Here is a 15,349-nt window from a genome sequence, read left to right on the forward strand (position 1 = left end):
GATCTGCTCTGTGGAGCGAGCGGAGAGAGAGAGCAATAAACGGATCCTGTCGTTCAATCCTAGGAGCGCGGTGATACCGTGGTGACAGGCATCGAGGGAGAAGTCAGGTGATTTTTCGTCCGCCGGTAGAAGGTTTTGAGAGGCGGTACCGGTCGATCACAACTTGTCGTCGAGTTAGCAGCACTTGTGAAGGTTCGCGTTTGCGCGAACCCCGACGGTGAAACGTGACGCAGAATTGTACGCTGGCGGCGGTTGGGCCGCAGAAGAAAGTTCGCGCTCTGCGGGGCTTTTGGGGATTACCCGCGAAGCGCGGTCACAGGGTGCCGCGAAAGCTCTCCTTGAGGCGATCACGACAAGGATAGAAGAGACACGCACGCGGCTCCTCACTCGCCACTCACGACATTCTCCCGGACAAATTAATTCTCCCTATACCGTTATGGAGACCCTCGAATCTAGTCGCGTCTGCCGCCTTTGCGGCAAGCAATCCGGTATCTCGATTAATATTTTTGACAAGAATGAGAACCACGTGAAGAAAATCAACGCCATTCTCCCGATCATGGTACGTGTCATATCACTCTTCTCCCTTCTACATTCGTATCGTTTCGTTATGAATTTCACGTGTACCGTGTAAGTATGTATGTACTTGGCTGCTCTTTCCTGACATCATTCACGCCCCCTCCTAAACCACCTTTTTGCCACAAAATCTATTATCAAAACGCAACGATGTTTCCTTTTAATAAAAATTCATTCGTGTACCAGATCCGCGTATTTTTGCACGTATCTTTGTAACTGGTTGGATCACGTTTACCAAAAGTTGAAACTTTTCCGTAAATAGGTTTATTGGTTGTATTTATGATACTAAAAGTGAGGTTATTGTTACTTCGCGCCAATGAGCCTCATAAACACTTTTAACGTATTGCATAACTTTAAATCGTAATCGTTTCTTTTAACTCGTTATTATCGATAAAATCGCGAGTTTAAAGCGAACTATTTCCAAGTAGAATTTCTCTTAGATATGGAAAATAGGGAATATTCCGTCGTGGAAACGAACATTGCTTTAGAGTTTCGTCTCTATTAGCTTCTGCTGTTAGTTAGGAGAGTACGTGATAATTTAAGAGAATTAAATATAATATATATTTAGAACTTTGTATAAATACATGTAACTCGTATTCCAACGATATTAACGGGAATATTATTGTGTAAATAGGAAGAAAGATACCGTACACGCGTTGTTGGGATCGAAATATTGTTTTATTATATAACCTGTTTTCTTTTTTTCAATAGAAAACGCAACTAATCACATTTAAAAACGTTGTCTTACGTTTCGTTTCAACAATGTTATGCAGTTTTTTTGCCATTTTTACTTCGTGCAAAACGTTTTTATGTGTGGAACGTGGATCCCTTGAATTTCTCGCCCTTTAACTTCCTCCGCGTATTTGTAGAGCACGTGTAGTGTGTCCCCACCTCGTATCCTATAAGCGACCACGTGAACTTAACAAACACTGGCATTCGCATCGGCTGTGTATCCTGCAGGTGCACGAAATGGACCTGTTGCCGAAGCACATGTGTCATCGGTGCAGTTACAAGCTAGAGGAGTTTCACAAATTCTACATGGACTGTCTGAAGACAGACGCGGGTTTGAAGAATCAGTTATCATGGATGCGAAAGGAGGACTCGAAGGAGAGTGTCGGTGTGCCGATGGTGCACATAGAGAACATCAAGATCAAAGTAGAGCCACCGGATTACGACCTGTACGACGATAACGACTACATAAATTCGATGAGTTCGGTAACTTATCCGGTGAACAGTGTCCGATCCGATAATATTCCAGATCCTATAACGTATACTTCGTACGCGCGTTGCGGTTGTTACTGTGATAAAGCGGACCAAAGTAATCAAACTGTACCTACGAACTATGGCAACGAAATATCGAGATGTAGTGGAATAAACGCCATGAGGCAGGACAACGACGGCTGCGCTAACGTATCGCCAGCTGTCCAGCAGGGGAATTTGTCGGCGCATCGAGCACTCAGGGAACGATCGAATTTAGTTAAGCTTGTCAACGAGGTTAAAGATTCGCGAAGAACTACTTTTTCGAATTTCAGCCCATCGACGGATAAATCTAGTAGCGGGAAGAAAGAAACTTCGAAAGACGCGATAGTTCGTAATTTGAGGCCTAGAAAATGTTCTGTAGATTACGCGGGAATTAGGAAAAAGCTTTCCACTTGCTCGTCATTGAACAATGAGAATGGGTCAACGATCGTGGAGACAAAATTCGACGTGTCGCAGATTAAGATAGAGAAATTCGATTTCGAAGGACGCGTCTTAAGACCGAGAAAAGGGACCATTGATTATAGAGAACCAATACGGAAATATTCTAGATCCGCGAATAAGAACCAAAGATCGCAAAGTGATCAACATGGAGCGGATAAGACGAAAGTTCGGAATATTGCAAGCAAATTAAAATTACCGTTGAAAAAGATGCCGAAACAGATGCGAAACAAAGTAAAGTCAGATATAAAGACGGAACAGCTGTCAGATCTCGAGGATCTGGTACTGGACGGATCGGTATCGGCCGCTATGTTATCCCTAACCGATGAGATTGATGCACTGCCTAACAATTACAATGTAAACGTACGAAACGATAGAGTTAATTGCGATGTACGAGTAAACCGTGCGCAGCATACCGATAATTTTAGTATAGCAAATTGGAACCCATTGCGAAATCTGTCCAAGGATAAATTCAAGTCGGGGAAAGTCGGTTTGCATCGGATCGGAGGGATAAATTATTCGACGAGATATTTGAGAAGTCAAGACGTTTGTCTGAGAAATGGTAAGATACGAAAACCCGATAGCACGAATGTGTCGATTAAGAAATTGCGAAGAAGTTTTCGAAATTTTATGCACAGAAATAAAACATCTGGTAAAGCTTTAATGAAGGCAATCGGAGGTAGTGTCACAAGCAAAATGTCCGCCGCGATGGAAGTGCTAGATATCAAGCACTACTGCGACGAATGTAACACGAGTTTCGCTAACAAAGAATTATTCAAACTGCACGTGTGCTATGGACATTGATCATTTTACGAAATCGCCGGTAACGTGACATCGCGTAAATTTTTATTTTTTAAGCCTTGAGCAGTCAGTCGCGTTACTTGTATTCGTACCAATACGGCCATGATTACATAGATTTTGTTGATAATTAATCATACATACATACATACAAAGTATATGCATACTTTTTTTTTTTTAATCTTCTAGGGAAGAACATGTACCTATGAAATTATTTTGAGCATACGCTATTGATACGTTAATATTGTAATACTATTTTTATGAGCGAAAATGTATACGGTATAAATAATGGTCGATTGTTGATAGGGAAAAAGTAATGTAAGGCAATGTTGCGATGTACGCTTAAGAATTTATGTAGATAAAGGATTCACGGATCGCCTTCGTATTTTAAAATAAGATGATATATTATGTGTATATATGTATATCTTTTCATATAGAATATATCATATATGTATATCTTTTCATATAGAATATATCATATATGATCGATATTTCATATAGAATATATATATATATATATATATATATATATACACACACACACACATACATATATATATTTTAACAGATATTAGATATTCATATACACGAAATTGTGATATATAGTTGAAAAGATGTTAGGTTTGTATTCATCTTGTATGTAATTAACTCATCTCTTTTTTTATTTCACGTCTTGCTCTTATAGTGTAATAAATGCCAGTTTTCGTAATCGTTAACATCGATCGAACGAATATGTACGAACGAACATAAACGAATATGTTATTTGCGTTACGATCGACAACGTGATACTGTTGGTACTGTTATGAAGAACGATGATTGTTGGATTTGCGCGGAATAATCGTGGATAATGTTTAACGCTTTCTACATTAAAAATGTTATTAAACTTTGATTCTATTATTCATTGTTATTGGATATTAAATGCACTCGTCATCCCTTTGTACAGAATTCTTTATTAAATAAGAAATGTTCTCTACAACTGTCTAACAATTTTAACGATTAAAAAGTTGCAATCGTTGCACAACAATAAAAAAGAAATAAATTCTAAATAGAGAGCAGTAAAACGTATTTTCCTATTAATTGCTATCCTGTTATCTCCTTTAACTATTTATTTCATTGTATAATCGTTGCATATTTATCCTCTTTCTCTCTCTCTCTCTCTCTCTCTTTTTGACGTTTTGAAATTTAAAAAGTACTTTACGTTATTGGATAGGTGAGGTCGCTACGAGACGACCATCGAGCGAGTTAAAATTATCAAACAAACAAAAAGTACGCCAAGTGTCAAACGACTTCGAAAAGATGATTTATTATTTGGATTACATTCTTCAGAGGTGTTATTAGTGAAAAATCCGAATGTCTTCGAACCCTCAAAAGTCCCCTCGTTATGAGGATGTAAGTGTTTAGAATACTTCTCTGTAGTTATGTTAACCTATTTTACTTTCCAAAAGACGTTTTACGGTTTAGTCGTTTTTGGATGATTTATCGGTAAATTCGTGCCAGTTAATGTAATATATTCAAACTAAGAGATTGAAATACGTCAAGTTTTGTGTCTACTTGCATTAATTAAGATCGTATGCATTTTTAATTCATCAATAGTTGATCTCGACCGAAGATGATACTCTGGGTACGTCCATTAGCCTTAGCGTAGGTGAAAATTCAATTAGAATAAAGGAAAAACCCAAGGTGGTTGTTAAAAGATCAGAGCCGGAAGATAAGCACGAAGAGGAGAAATGGTGGTTGAAGAAGCCAGATACTTGGCTGGATATTTCTCGTGCTGTTCCAATAGATGTGAAAACGAAGCAATCTCCATCCCCTTCACCGGATGTTAGTTCCTCGATGAAAGAATTTCTTGAAAAGGAGAAGATGTGCAAGGTAATTACGGTTATCGTATCGATCGTAGAATACATATTTAAGTAACCAATAAGATGTATTTATCTATAATTTGTTCCTTTATTCTGCATAGGCTATGCATAAGAGCGAAGTCGAGACGAAAGACAGGGATGATACTTTGTGCGACATTCTGGCTTCTGCTGCATTCGATAAATATCCCTCTGATTTTGAAAGTAAGTAAGAATTTTTGTACGAGTTTCTTAGCGCAGCTGAATTAGAATTTTCTTTGTTTCGTGCAGATGCAACCGACGAGGATATAGGTAGTATTTTAGAAGAAATGAGTAAGATAGCTGGGGCTCTTAGTCCTAATTCAGCTACGGATCGTTCAAAGTCTCGCCAAAACTCTGCCAAAAATCCTACAGAGGAGGAGAAATCGGTGGAAGAATTATTAGAGGAGGCTGAGAAACTCGTAAGAAAAAATAGTAATAGTCTATCTAAAAGCGGATCAAAATCTGATACTTTAGTACCTGAGAATATTCCGGAAGATATAGAAAGCTTTAGCAGGGTTAGACAATTAGAAGCTGATATATTTCAACTAATAGAGGAGGAGGTGCACAAAGAGACTGAGAAAATCAAAAAGAGTCCAAAGAATGAAAAGAAGAGAGACGGTAGTCCTGGATTTGAGGTTATATACGAAAATTTGAATGGTCTGAAAGCTCCGAAATCTTTAGAACTTCAGAGAAGAAAATTTGAAGAGCAGAAAGTAGAGGTGTCGAGCAGTTCTGATTTAGACGATCCTATCGAAAGACATTCCAAGTCGGAAGAATTAAAAAGTACAAGAAAACTGGAGTCGGATAAGGATAACTTGCAAAAAGAAATAACGGACGTAGATAAGGATTTTTTTGAAGATTTGCTGAGAAAGTCGAAGGAAAAAGCGGAGGGTGGTGGTATGTCGGGTAGTTCAAGTTTTGGACAGGAAGATTTTTCCCATTTTTTGAAACTCTTGCAAGGACAGTCTAATAAAAAGGAACAAGAATCAAAGCAGTCCAATTCAAAGCCTACAGACGGAAAATTATGTATGTTGGATGGGGAAACCACGAATGACAAAAGTCCTGAATTTCCCGAGAAGGAAATTTCCGATATATTGGAGAAGGAACTACCTCGGACAAATGAAATTATCGGAACGGACACGAGCGACCATAGTGGTGAACAAAAACAATCTGAGAACGTTAATAATAGCGGTAAGAACGAATGTGAGGAAGTATCTGAGAGAACGGATCAAGTATCTTCTAGAAACGTAGCTGTGACAAAGGACGACAAAAAAGCGTTGAATTCTAAGGAAGAACTATATACCGTTGATCTGACACCGAGATTAGAATTATTCGCGGATGCAATCCCGAAGTTATTAGCCGAAAAGTCGACGGAAGATACAACGCAACAAAGCAAAGAACCCACAGACGAGTCAAAAGCAGCCGTACATAAAACGATCTCAAGTTCCGAGATTAAATTTAACGTTAATGTTCCAAGTTGTGAACGTAGCAGTGTAGAACGCAAAGCCACTCATCCGTTTAGCGCGTCGAGTAATAAAACGCAAAAGAAAGAATTAAAGTTTTCCAAGTGTAAGAGTTACGACCAGATTTGTAAGCCATTGTCATTTAGAAGTTCTGTAGAAAATCTAAGAGTAAGCAAACCTTCGGATGCAGCGAAGAAACCTAGCAACACCTTGATCAGACGATCGCCAACGTTGAAGCCAAAATTGCAGCCTACGGTTAAACCGATCACGAAAATTCCGCCCAAGACCAAGGCCATAACTTTAAAGCCAAAGAAAAATTCCGTTAAGACTGGTTCCAATCTCACTTTGTCTTCCACGTACAAATCGTACCAAGCTACTAAATCGCCGGACAGTCAGGCAAAGACGATGGCCGGCGGTGACACGAAGCAACATGTAACAAAAACAAATTGGGAATTATTATGTCGCGAAGAAAGGCATAAGAACGGTCTTTTGAAACAGCAGCTGGAGTCAGAAGTGAAAATGCACAAGAATCAAATGGACAGTATGCGCGTATCGTTCGAGGAAGAACTGTTCGCGTTAAAGAAGCAGAACATGGTTCTAAAGGCGAAGGTAGACGAGCTTTCGTTAAACGAGAAACGTTCGGAATCACAGCCAAAGAAAGACACGAAGATCGTGCTTCTGGAAAAGGAACTGGAGAGGCAAGAGGATTTAATTCGGGCTTATGAAACGGAAAACAAAAAGTTGATGCAAGGTACGAAGGAAATGCAAGAAGAAATGAAACAGCTGCAAAAGCAAAAGAGTACAGCATTAGAATCTGGTAAGATACAGGAACTTGCGGATAGAGTTAAGGATCTCGAGGAAGAGACTGTGAAACTGAATCTCGAAGTCTCCGAGCTGCGAGATAAGAACGCAGACTACGCCTTGAAAAACGAAGATCTGATTCAACAGAATAGTCTTTTGAACGACGAATTGGAGATGTTTAAGGAACAGTTGAGAACGAAGAATGACTTTATCACGGATCGATTACAAGCAATGACCACGGCAGAGCTGCAACTGAAGAAGCAAGTGGAGGACTTGACGGTAAAACTAAGCTCTAAAACGGAACAATTACGAATAGCGAAGCAAGAGTTCGACAAGATGCAACAAAACGTTCTGCCGTTGGAGAAAGAATTGTTAGAATTAAGAGTGAAGGAAGGTAATTTGCTGGAGAAACTGCAAATATCTAAGAGTCATGTGGAACGTGAGAAACAGTTAACGCAGAAACTGAAGGACCAAGTGATTCTCGATAGTAAAAAGATCACGGACTTGAACAGACAAGTTCGTGAAATGGAGAGGATACTTAAGAGGAAGAATCCTGATTCGGTATCTGCTCTAATATTGACCGCGAATTCTGAACAGGAAAAGGTCGGCGCCGAGAAGGTTAAGCTGTTAGAAGATAGGATCGCGAGCCTGGAAAATGAAATTAAAGCGAAAGATGATTTAGCTCAAGAGAAAATGGTGGAATTCCAGAGGAAGTTCTCGGATATGAGGGAGAAGTATACTAGTCAAGTAATGGAATTGGACGGCAAACTGTTGGAGGCTAACGCGAAGAATCGTAAGATATGCAATGATATGTTTACGCAGACAGCATCGAAACCTGTAGAGAACAAGAGTGTGGAGACTATTAGGAAGGAGGAGAGGGCAGGCTCGTTCGACAAGGAAGATGTAGGGAAGAAAGACATTGGAAAATCTTCTGCGAAAGGTAGTTTGAAATGTCAGAATTCTAAAGAGGACGCTTATCTGATGGCCACGATACGTGGATTGAAACTGGAACTCGCGAACAAAGATAAAACGATTTCGAAGCTGACGAAAGAATTGCAAGATTTACAAAAGACGAACGCAAGACTGCAGAAGGAGAGAGAGAAGTTGTTGAACGATAGGAGATCCGTGAAGACTATGAACTTTGAGAGGAATCGCGGCATGGTATCGTCGGATTCCAAGTTGCTGACTTTGAGGTGTATCGAAGGGAACGATCAGAATTCGAACGTCTACCAAAATGGCCACGTGTCCGACACAAACGCTCAACGATTGTCCGCTTCCGTACAAAAGCTTTACGATCCGATGCAGTACACCGAGAACGGAGATAGTAATCTGGTGAAGAGATTGGCCGATGAGAATGATATTCTGAAAGAGGAACTAAGCAAGATGAACAAGGATTTCATGGCTTTGAAGAACAAACGGCTTCACGATCTGAATCTCTTGCAAGAGGAACATGAACGCGAGATGGCCTCTTTGTTGAAGGAGTATAGCGTGAAATTCGGAGATTCTAAAGTGGTAAAGTTACAGGTTCGTAGTATTACGTGCAGTGTTTATTTCGCTTTCTCGTTTATTTATTAGTAGAGTGCGAATATTTGTCGGTGGAAGATTCGCCTACTAAACATTAGAGGCATGTTCGTCGTGTGTATTTTTTAGCTTGCGATAAATGCGTAAAAGTCCGTAGTCTACCCGTTAGATCAGCATGATAAAGCGTTTGCACGTAGTACTCTTGTCACCTTTCTGCGACTAATCTGATCGATAAAAGCTCTGTTTCTGTCAACAGGGCCAGATAAATACTCAAGTGGCTGTGATATCTCACTTGAAGCAGCAAATTGAGAAGCTTAGAGACTACAAGGAGCAGGTGATTGTTCTGCAGGCTGAACGGCAGCATTTGGAGACTAAAGTGAAAACGTTGAATGAAAAAGTGAAGTACTTATCAACACCGGTATGTAATAAGAGATAGGCGTTGCACAGCATTCGTTTTATGCGTCTCTTTGCGATCTAATCTGTTTATCTAATCTATTCTGTTTCAGAGTACAGAACAGCTGCAGCTGTTGCAGGATAAGATAACGATTCTCCAACAACGACACGAAAGCCGCGAGATGACGTTGCAGAGTTTAGTGCGCGATTTGCTAAGAAATAGAACCCAGTGCAAAGACTGTAAAAACGAGAAGGGTAAAAATCGACAATTGTGCTATTTCCGACAAGAGCTTGACCATATTCTTGGAATGCTTCAAGAGATCGCCAATGTTCATTGATTCTAGATGAACTAGATTAGATATGCGCGTAAAGTGGTGCTGATGAAATATCGAGAAATCGACGGATTGCAATTTCTCGATTCGATATCGGGCATTGTGATAATTCGCATGTTCGTATCTGTACTGAAACGAATCATAGGTATCTGTTAGGAGAAGCTATCACGTTGTTAGGCACTTTATACATATGTGAGCGAAAGTACAGCCAAAAAGGTTTGGTCGGTGCTTTTTTTTATCGACCTTGCCAGGAACGCGACACGATCAGTTGTTCGTGATCGCGTCTGCAATATATTTAGTTATTCTTGCGTCACAAGATACGGATATTTAGTGAAATCATATCGATCCTGGGGAAGCTCGCGCGTAATGATCGACTGCGATCACTGCCAAAGTTAGAGGAAGAAAAACGAAAAGGAAAAGAAGGAAGGAAGGAAGGAAGGAAGGAAGGAAGGAAGAAAGAGAGACGGACAAATAACGAAGTTACAGTTTTATCGTAACTTCTCGTCGACGTTCCTTCTTGCCATTGTGCGTGTATTACGCATGGACAACGTCCACAGTCGGAGTAATAAAACTAATAGTGAAATATCAAATGAGAACATAGAGATATTTTGATCTATATTTACTAAAAGCAGACTTTTTATTTATCTAATAACGTAGGTAGTAACGATTGTTGAGGAAAGAAAAGAACCTGTGACTGCTTCCAATTGGGAACTAGCTTTAGCCTTCTACTTGTCGTCGTTCTGGAATTCGAATAAATAGACCATATAAACATAGGGGAAACGTCTTGGGAAAACAAGAGATCTCTTCCAAAGTCGCATAGAAGTTAATTTTTTACACGAGGCTTTTTCAGGATATGCCAAGCGTCTTATTGAATCGTTCGAATAATTGTATTTATTTCCTATTTATATTCACACTCGTTCTTCGCCATCAACGAATCCATCTATAATCGAGTCGTCCACTTGTATAGTACGTATATTTATATACACTTTAGAAATATTCATTAAACGTTTTAGCAATCACAGTTGACACTCTATGCTCTCGCGACTAACTAAGCACACGCATATCGCACAAATTCGACGTGTCCTAGACGTAACGATGTTAAACGACTTTGTTACAGGATGATCGTAGAATACAATTGTTTGCTTTTGTCTGTTTTGTACCTGTTTTTATCAAATTGTTATAATTACACTGAGTACTACGGTTACTTCTTCAAGACTGGATATTAATGTGAAATATAATGTGAAAATCACTGAATTTTTTTATAATTACTTCTAAGCCGTAATGTACAAACCATGAGATTATGACTTTAATAAATCACTTCTCTTCTCTTTGACTTTTCTCTACTTGATATTTTTACTTTTTAACTTAACATTTTGTGTAGTACGATGTATGCTTGTGCTACTGTACGGTATGTGTGCGATGTGCGATGGGAGAGCCGTTTCAGGAAAATATTCATAGCGAGTACACGATGTTTGACTTTCATTTGACCAGTTTATTCAGATAAAATATATCTTTTTAAATACATGCGACAAATTTCTGTCTCTACGCAGATTACTTTTATCAGCTGTACACCAATATACAGTTTTTTCGTTAAGTACATAGCAAGTAGATGGTATAGTATAGTGGAAGGAAAAATTACACTAGAACAATGACTAAAAGCAGGTGTTGGAAGTAGCGGATCGTTGTTTTTCCTTAGGATAAGAGTCTACCATATAGTAAATTGCGGTCCCTGTCTCACCAAGTTTCTGTAACAAACGGTCGTATTCTATTAATATCATTAATATATATTTCTGTTTTAATTAGGCTACCGATACAAACGATACAGATACGGTATTTGCTTACCTAACGAAAGAGCGTTTCCCGTAGAAAATGGATAATCCGTACATCGTACAAAGTCCAATTGTGAGTGCCTGACGGATAATTTCAAATGTAAACGTGTAATTCACGGAGTTTCGTTGTTTTAGGAAGTCCGTGGCGCCTAAAATCTTCATCCTGGGCATGAAATCATTGCCGCGTGCTTGACTTTTCTCTCGTACCGTTAAGGAACGTGTATTGGCGGGGATCCTGGAAATCCGTTGTTGAGATCGGTCTCTTCTTCGAACAACGGTTGAATCTTGGATCGATTGGCTTCGAGAACGAGAATCTCTATCCGCAGAGCGAATATCCCTTTCCACGGAGCGAGATCGTCCGATATCGTTTATAGATCTATCTGGAGAAATTGCCAGGGCTTTGTCAGCAAATCTTTGTCCCTTCTGGCTAGAGCGAATGTCATTTCCAAGACGAGCAAGCATAGTGCCGGTTTCTTGAGATCTATCGGTGTCGAGCGTCTGTCGTACCGAGCGTCTTGAGTTCAAGTCTCGCCGATCGATTCTCTGCCCTGTGAGACCACGTTCCACGAGTCGACGATCAGCTCTTTGTTTCATAAGTCGACGATCAGTTCCGGTTTCAACGCGGGTTCGAGATGCCATGGACGTGGATCGCCTCTCTACGGCCAGTCGTCGTCGATCAGCCCTTTGTTCAATGAGTCGTGCGTCGGTTCTTCGTTCCACGAGTTGCCGATCAGCTCTAGCTTCTTCGCGATTTTGAGATTCGATAGACGCGGATCGTCTTTCCCTGTATCGTCGATCGATGGTTCTGGCTTCTGTGCGGAATCGAGATTCAACGGGTGTGGATCGCCTTTCCACGACCAGTCGGTTAGTTCCTCGTTCCATAATTTGACGATCAGCTCTAGCTTCTTCGCGATTTTGAGATTCGATAGACGCGGATCGTCTTTCCCTGTATCGTCGATCGATGGTTCTGGCTTCTGTGCGGAATCGAGATTCAACGGGTGTGGATCGCCTTTCCACGACGAGTCGGTCAGCCCTTTGTTCCATAAGTTGACGATCAGCTCTAGCTTCTTCACGGTTCTGGGATTCGATAGACGCGGATCGTCTTTCCCTGTGTCGTTGATCGGTGATTCTGGATTCTTTGCGGAATCGAGATTCAACGGGTGTGGATCGCCTTTCCACGACGAGTCGATCAGTCCTTTGTTCCGTGAGATATCGGTTAGTTCTTCGTTGCAATTTTTGTCGATCAGCTCTAGCTCCTTCACGATTTTGAGATTCGATAGAAGCGGATCGCCTTTCCCTGTGTCGTCGATCGATGGTTCTGGCTTCTTTGCGGAATCGAGATTCAACGGATGTGGATCGCCTTTCCACGACGAGTCGGTTAGTTCCTCGTTCCATAATTTGACGATCAGCTCTAGCTTCTTCGCGGTTTTGGGATTCGATAGACGCGGATCGCTTTTCCCTGTGTCGTCGATCGGTGGTTCTGGCTTCTGTGCGGAATCGAGATTCGACGGGCGTGGATCGCCTTTCCACGACGAGTCGGTCGACTCTTTGTTCCATGAGACGTCGGTTGGTTTCTCGTTCCATAAGTTGACGATCAGTTCTAGCTCCTTCACGATTCTGAGATTCGATAGACGCGGATCGCCTTTCCCTGTGTCGTCGATCGATGGTTCTGGCTTCTTTGCGGAATCGAGATTCGACGGGTGTGGATCGCCTTTCCACGACGAGTCGGTCAGCCCTTTGTTCCATAAGTTGACGATCAGCTCTAGCTTCTTCGCGGTTCTGAGATTCGATAGACGTGGATCGCCTTTCCCTGTGTCGTCGATCGATGGTTCTGGCTTCTTTGCGGAATCGAGATTCGACGGGTGTGGATCGCCTTTCCACGACGAGTCGGTTAGTCCCTCGTTCCATAATTTGACGATCAGCTCTAGCTTCTTCGCGGTTCTGGGATTCGATAGACGCGGATCGCCTTTCTCTGTGTCGTTGATCGGTGATTCTGGCTTCTTTGCGGATTCGAGATTCGACGGATGTGGATCGCCTTTCCACGACGAGTCGGTCAATTCCTTGTTCCATGAGACGTCGGTCGGTTCTTCGTTCCATGAGTCGACGTTCAGCTGTTCGGTCTGCGAGACGACGGTGAACCCTTTCTTCGCTAAGTCTACGATCTACACGTTGATGAACGACACGATTATCTCTCCGTTCCACGAGTCTGGGATCGGCTCTACCTTCTACACGGTTTTCAGATTCGACGGACGCAGATCGCCTTTCTGAGTTTCTTCTAGAATCCACGAATGACCGACGTTCTGATCTTCGATCGTTGGACAAAGCCCTAACTCGTTGTTCCTTTAAGTAATTGCTGGTAATTTCAGATGCCCTGACAGACGAAGATTCACGTCGTTCGCGAGCCAAGTTCAGTCTGTTGTTTCTCTCTCGATCGAAATTGTCCACGGAACGTCTTAACGACGTAACGAAAGAACGTCGTCGTTCGTTTGTCCCCGCATTCGCACGACCATCCGATCGACTAACACTTTGTCGTTCGTCGGTCGTTTCGCGTTGTTCCATTCTGGTAAAAAATCTGCGATCTCGATGCAGTCTAGAGTCGCGTCTGATCGTCGTTTGGATACGATTTCGTCTATCCACGTTCCTCGGAGATGCTTGGTTCCTTTCTCGATGGGAATCGGCGGTAAAAGTCAGTCGTTCCATAGAGCGTACAAGGTTTTCACGTTCTTGGGAATCGATTACTCGCCTATTTACTTGACGACGCCTATCGGTGTCGGTAGACCTTTCGAGCAATCTTCGTTCAGCAAGATCCTGCGTAGTTCTGGAGTTGAGCGATCGAGCGATCTGCAGTCGGCTTGCAGAATCAGATACGCGTTTTGTACGATCTTGGATTCTATGTCTCGGTTCCACGGTACGTCTAGAATCGTATTCGATATTGCTTCTCTGCCTGCCCTGTCTCTCCATTGTTCTCGCAAAGTCAGCTCGAGATTGAGACCGTATCCTGGAGGCACGATCCAAGCTTCGAGATCGGGACAGTCCGAGATCGGTTGGTACGAGGGAAATTCCGTAGTCTCTAGTTTGTTTGGTCGTCTTCGAAATCCTGGTCTGGTTTTGCTCGAAATTCGAGCAAGAAGGCATCTTGGTGAAAAGGCTCGAGTTCGGGCAGGCATCCACTCTGCGAGGAAAACGACAGATTTGGCGCAGTGTGTTTTACGATTCCAATAAGTCAGATGCTACGATCTACGATCGAAAATCGTAACAGACCGAATTCCAAGTTCTAAGATTCGAATAAACTAAATTCGAAATTTCTAATAAATTAAATTGAAAATCTAACAAGGTAAAAATCGAATGAGCTAACTTTTAAGACTGTAATACGATAAATCGTAGATTTTTCAAAAATTCTAGTAAGCGAAACGTTACTCGTGAGGAGCTTGATGTTTTAATTCGGGTCCCGCCAGGCTTCCTGCTCGGCCCTCCTTATCCCTGGAGACGAGACCTAGCGTCAGGCAGGCGAGGGATACCACCAGAAGGCCGACATACTGCCAAGCTCGTACCGGCAATGCAACGTACCTCGTACGCCGCATTCTTAACGTCGAAAGAAATTTTTCAACTTTAAAGAGGTTTCGAACGCTTATACTCGCGATTCCATCTACATCCTACTTACTTGACTCTCGTTTTCGTAGTAGCCGGTTTGTACTGCTGGTTCGTACGAACTTTTCGTTCGGAGTAGCCAGCGAAGTGTTCCTCGGAGGACTCCTCGTATTCTTCCTTAGAGAGCTCCAGAGAGCTACTGATGTCCTGTGCCCCGAGGAGCCGAGCTTTTATACTCGCAGAAATCCGCCACAATTCGATATCGGTGCAATTCAATGCTTATCAGCACCGACCACATGGGACCTCGTGGGACATGGGTATCCCGATAGGTGAAAATCACCGTGAATGAAATCGGGTCGAGAACTATTGCAGACGCCTCCGTAATTGGTTAACCATCTAGAAAATTGCGAGCCCGGACACCTGCGTGGTAGCTGATATATCGGTTACCCGGTTGCCTTGTGGCTGAGCTTCAAAGC

General features: G+C 41.9%; 3 protein-coding genes across 6 annotated transcripts; 2 read left to right on the forward strand and 1 right to left on the reverse strand.

Moving 5' to 3' along the window:
- Positions 1-125: 125 nt before the first annotated feature.
- Positions 126-3,963, forward strand: LOC126873510 (uncharacterized). Its single transcript, XM_050634457.1, has 2 exons — positions 126-559; positions 1,534-3,963. Exons 1-2 carry the CDS (start codon positions 437-439, stop codon positions 3,073-3,075), a joined length of 1,665 nt encoding a protein of 554 aa, XP_050490414.1. The 5' UTR covers positions 126-436; the 3' UTR covers positions 3,076-3,963.
- Positions 3,964-4,268: 305 nt separating this feature from the next.
- LOC126873495 (centrosomal protein of 162 kDa-like) lies at positions 4,269-10,789 on the forward strand. Of its 2 annotated transcripts, none has more exons than XM_050634402.1 (6): positions 4,269-4,458; positions 4,663-4,938; positions 5,030-5,129; positions 5,196-8,734; positions 8,988-9,149; positions 9,238-10,789. In XM_050634402.1, exons 1-6 carry the CDS (start codon positions 4,420-4,422, stop codon positions 9,460-9,462), a joined length of 4,341 nt encoding a protein of 1,446 aa, XP_050490359.1. In that variant the 5' UTR covers positions 4,269-4,419; the 3' UTR covers positions 9,463-10,789. The 2 variants fall into 2 exon arrangements, with proteins under 2 accessions (XP_050490359.1, XP_050490360.1); XM_050634403.1 differs by having other exon boundaries at positions 5,196-8,722.
- Positions 10,790-10,933: 144 nt separating this feature from the next.
- Positions 10,934-15,095, reverse strand: LOC126873496 (rootletin-like). Of its 3 annotated transcripts, XM_050634406.1 has the most exons (5): positions 14,947-15,094; positions 14,703-14,867; positions 13,159-14,457; positions 11,299-12,996; positions 10,934-11,201 (listed from the first exon to the last, which is right to left on the reverse strand). In XM_050634406.1, exons 2-5 carry the CDS (start codon positions 14,864-14,866, stop codon positions 11,162-11,164), a joined length of 3,201 nt encoding a protein of 1,066 aa, XP_050490363.1. In that variant the 5' UTR covers position 14,867; positions 14,947-15,094; the 3' UTR covers positions 10,934-11,161. The 3 variants fall into 3 exon arrangements, with proteins under 3 accessions (XP_050490363.1, XP_050490361.1, XP_050490362.1); XM_050634404.1 differs by having other exon boundaries at positions 11,299-14,457; positions 14,947-15,095; XM_050634405.1 differs by having other exon boundaries at positions 10,934-11,221; positions 11,299-14,457; positions 14,947-15,095.
- Between the last annotated feature and the right edge of the window lie 254 nt (positions 15,096-15,349).

Source organism: Bombus huntii, chromosome 14 (assembly GCF_024542735.1).
Source record: "Bombus huntii isolate Logan2020A chromosome 14, iyBomHunt1.1, whole genome shotgun sequence".
Classification (NCBI taxonomy): domain Eukaryota; kingdom Metazoa; phylum Arthropoda; class Insecta; order Hymenoptera; family Apidae; genus Bombus; species Bombus huntii.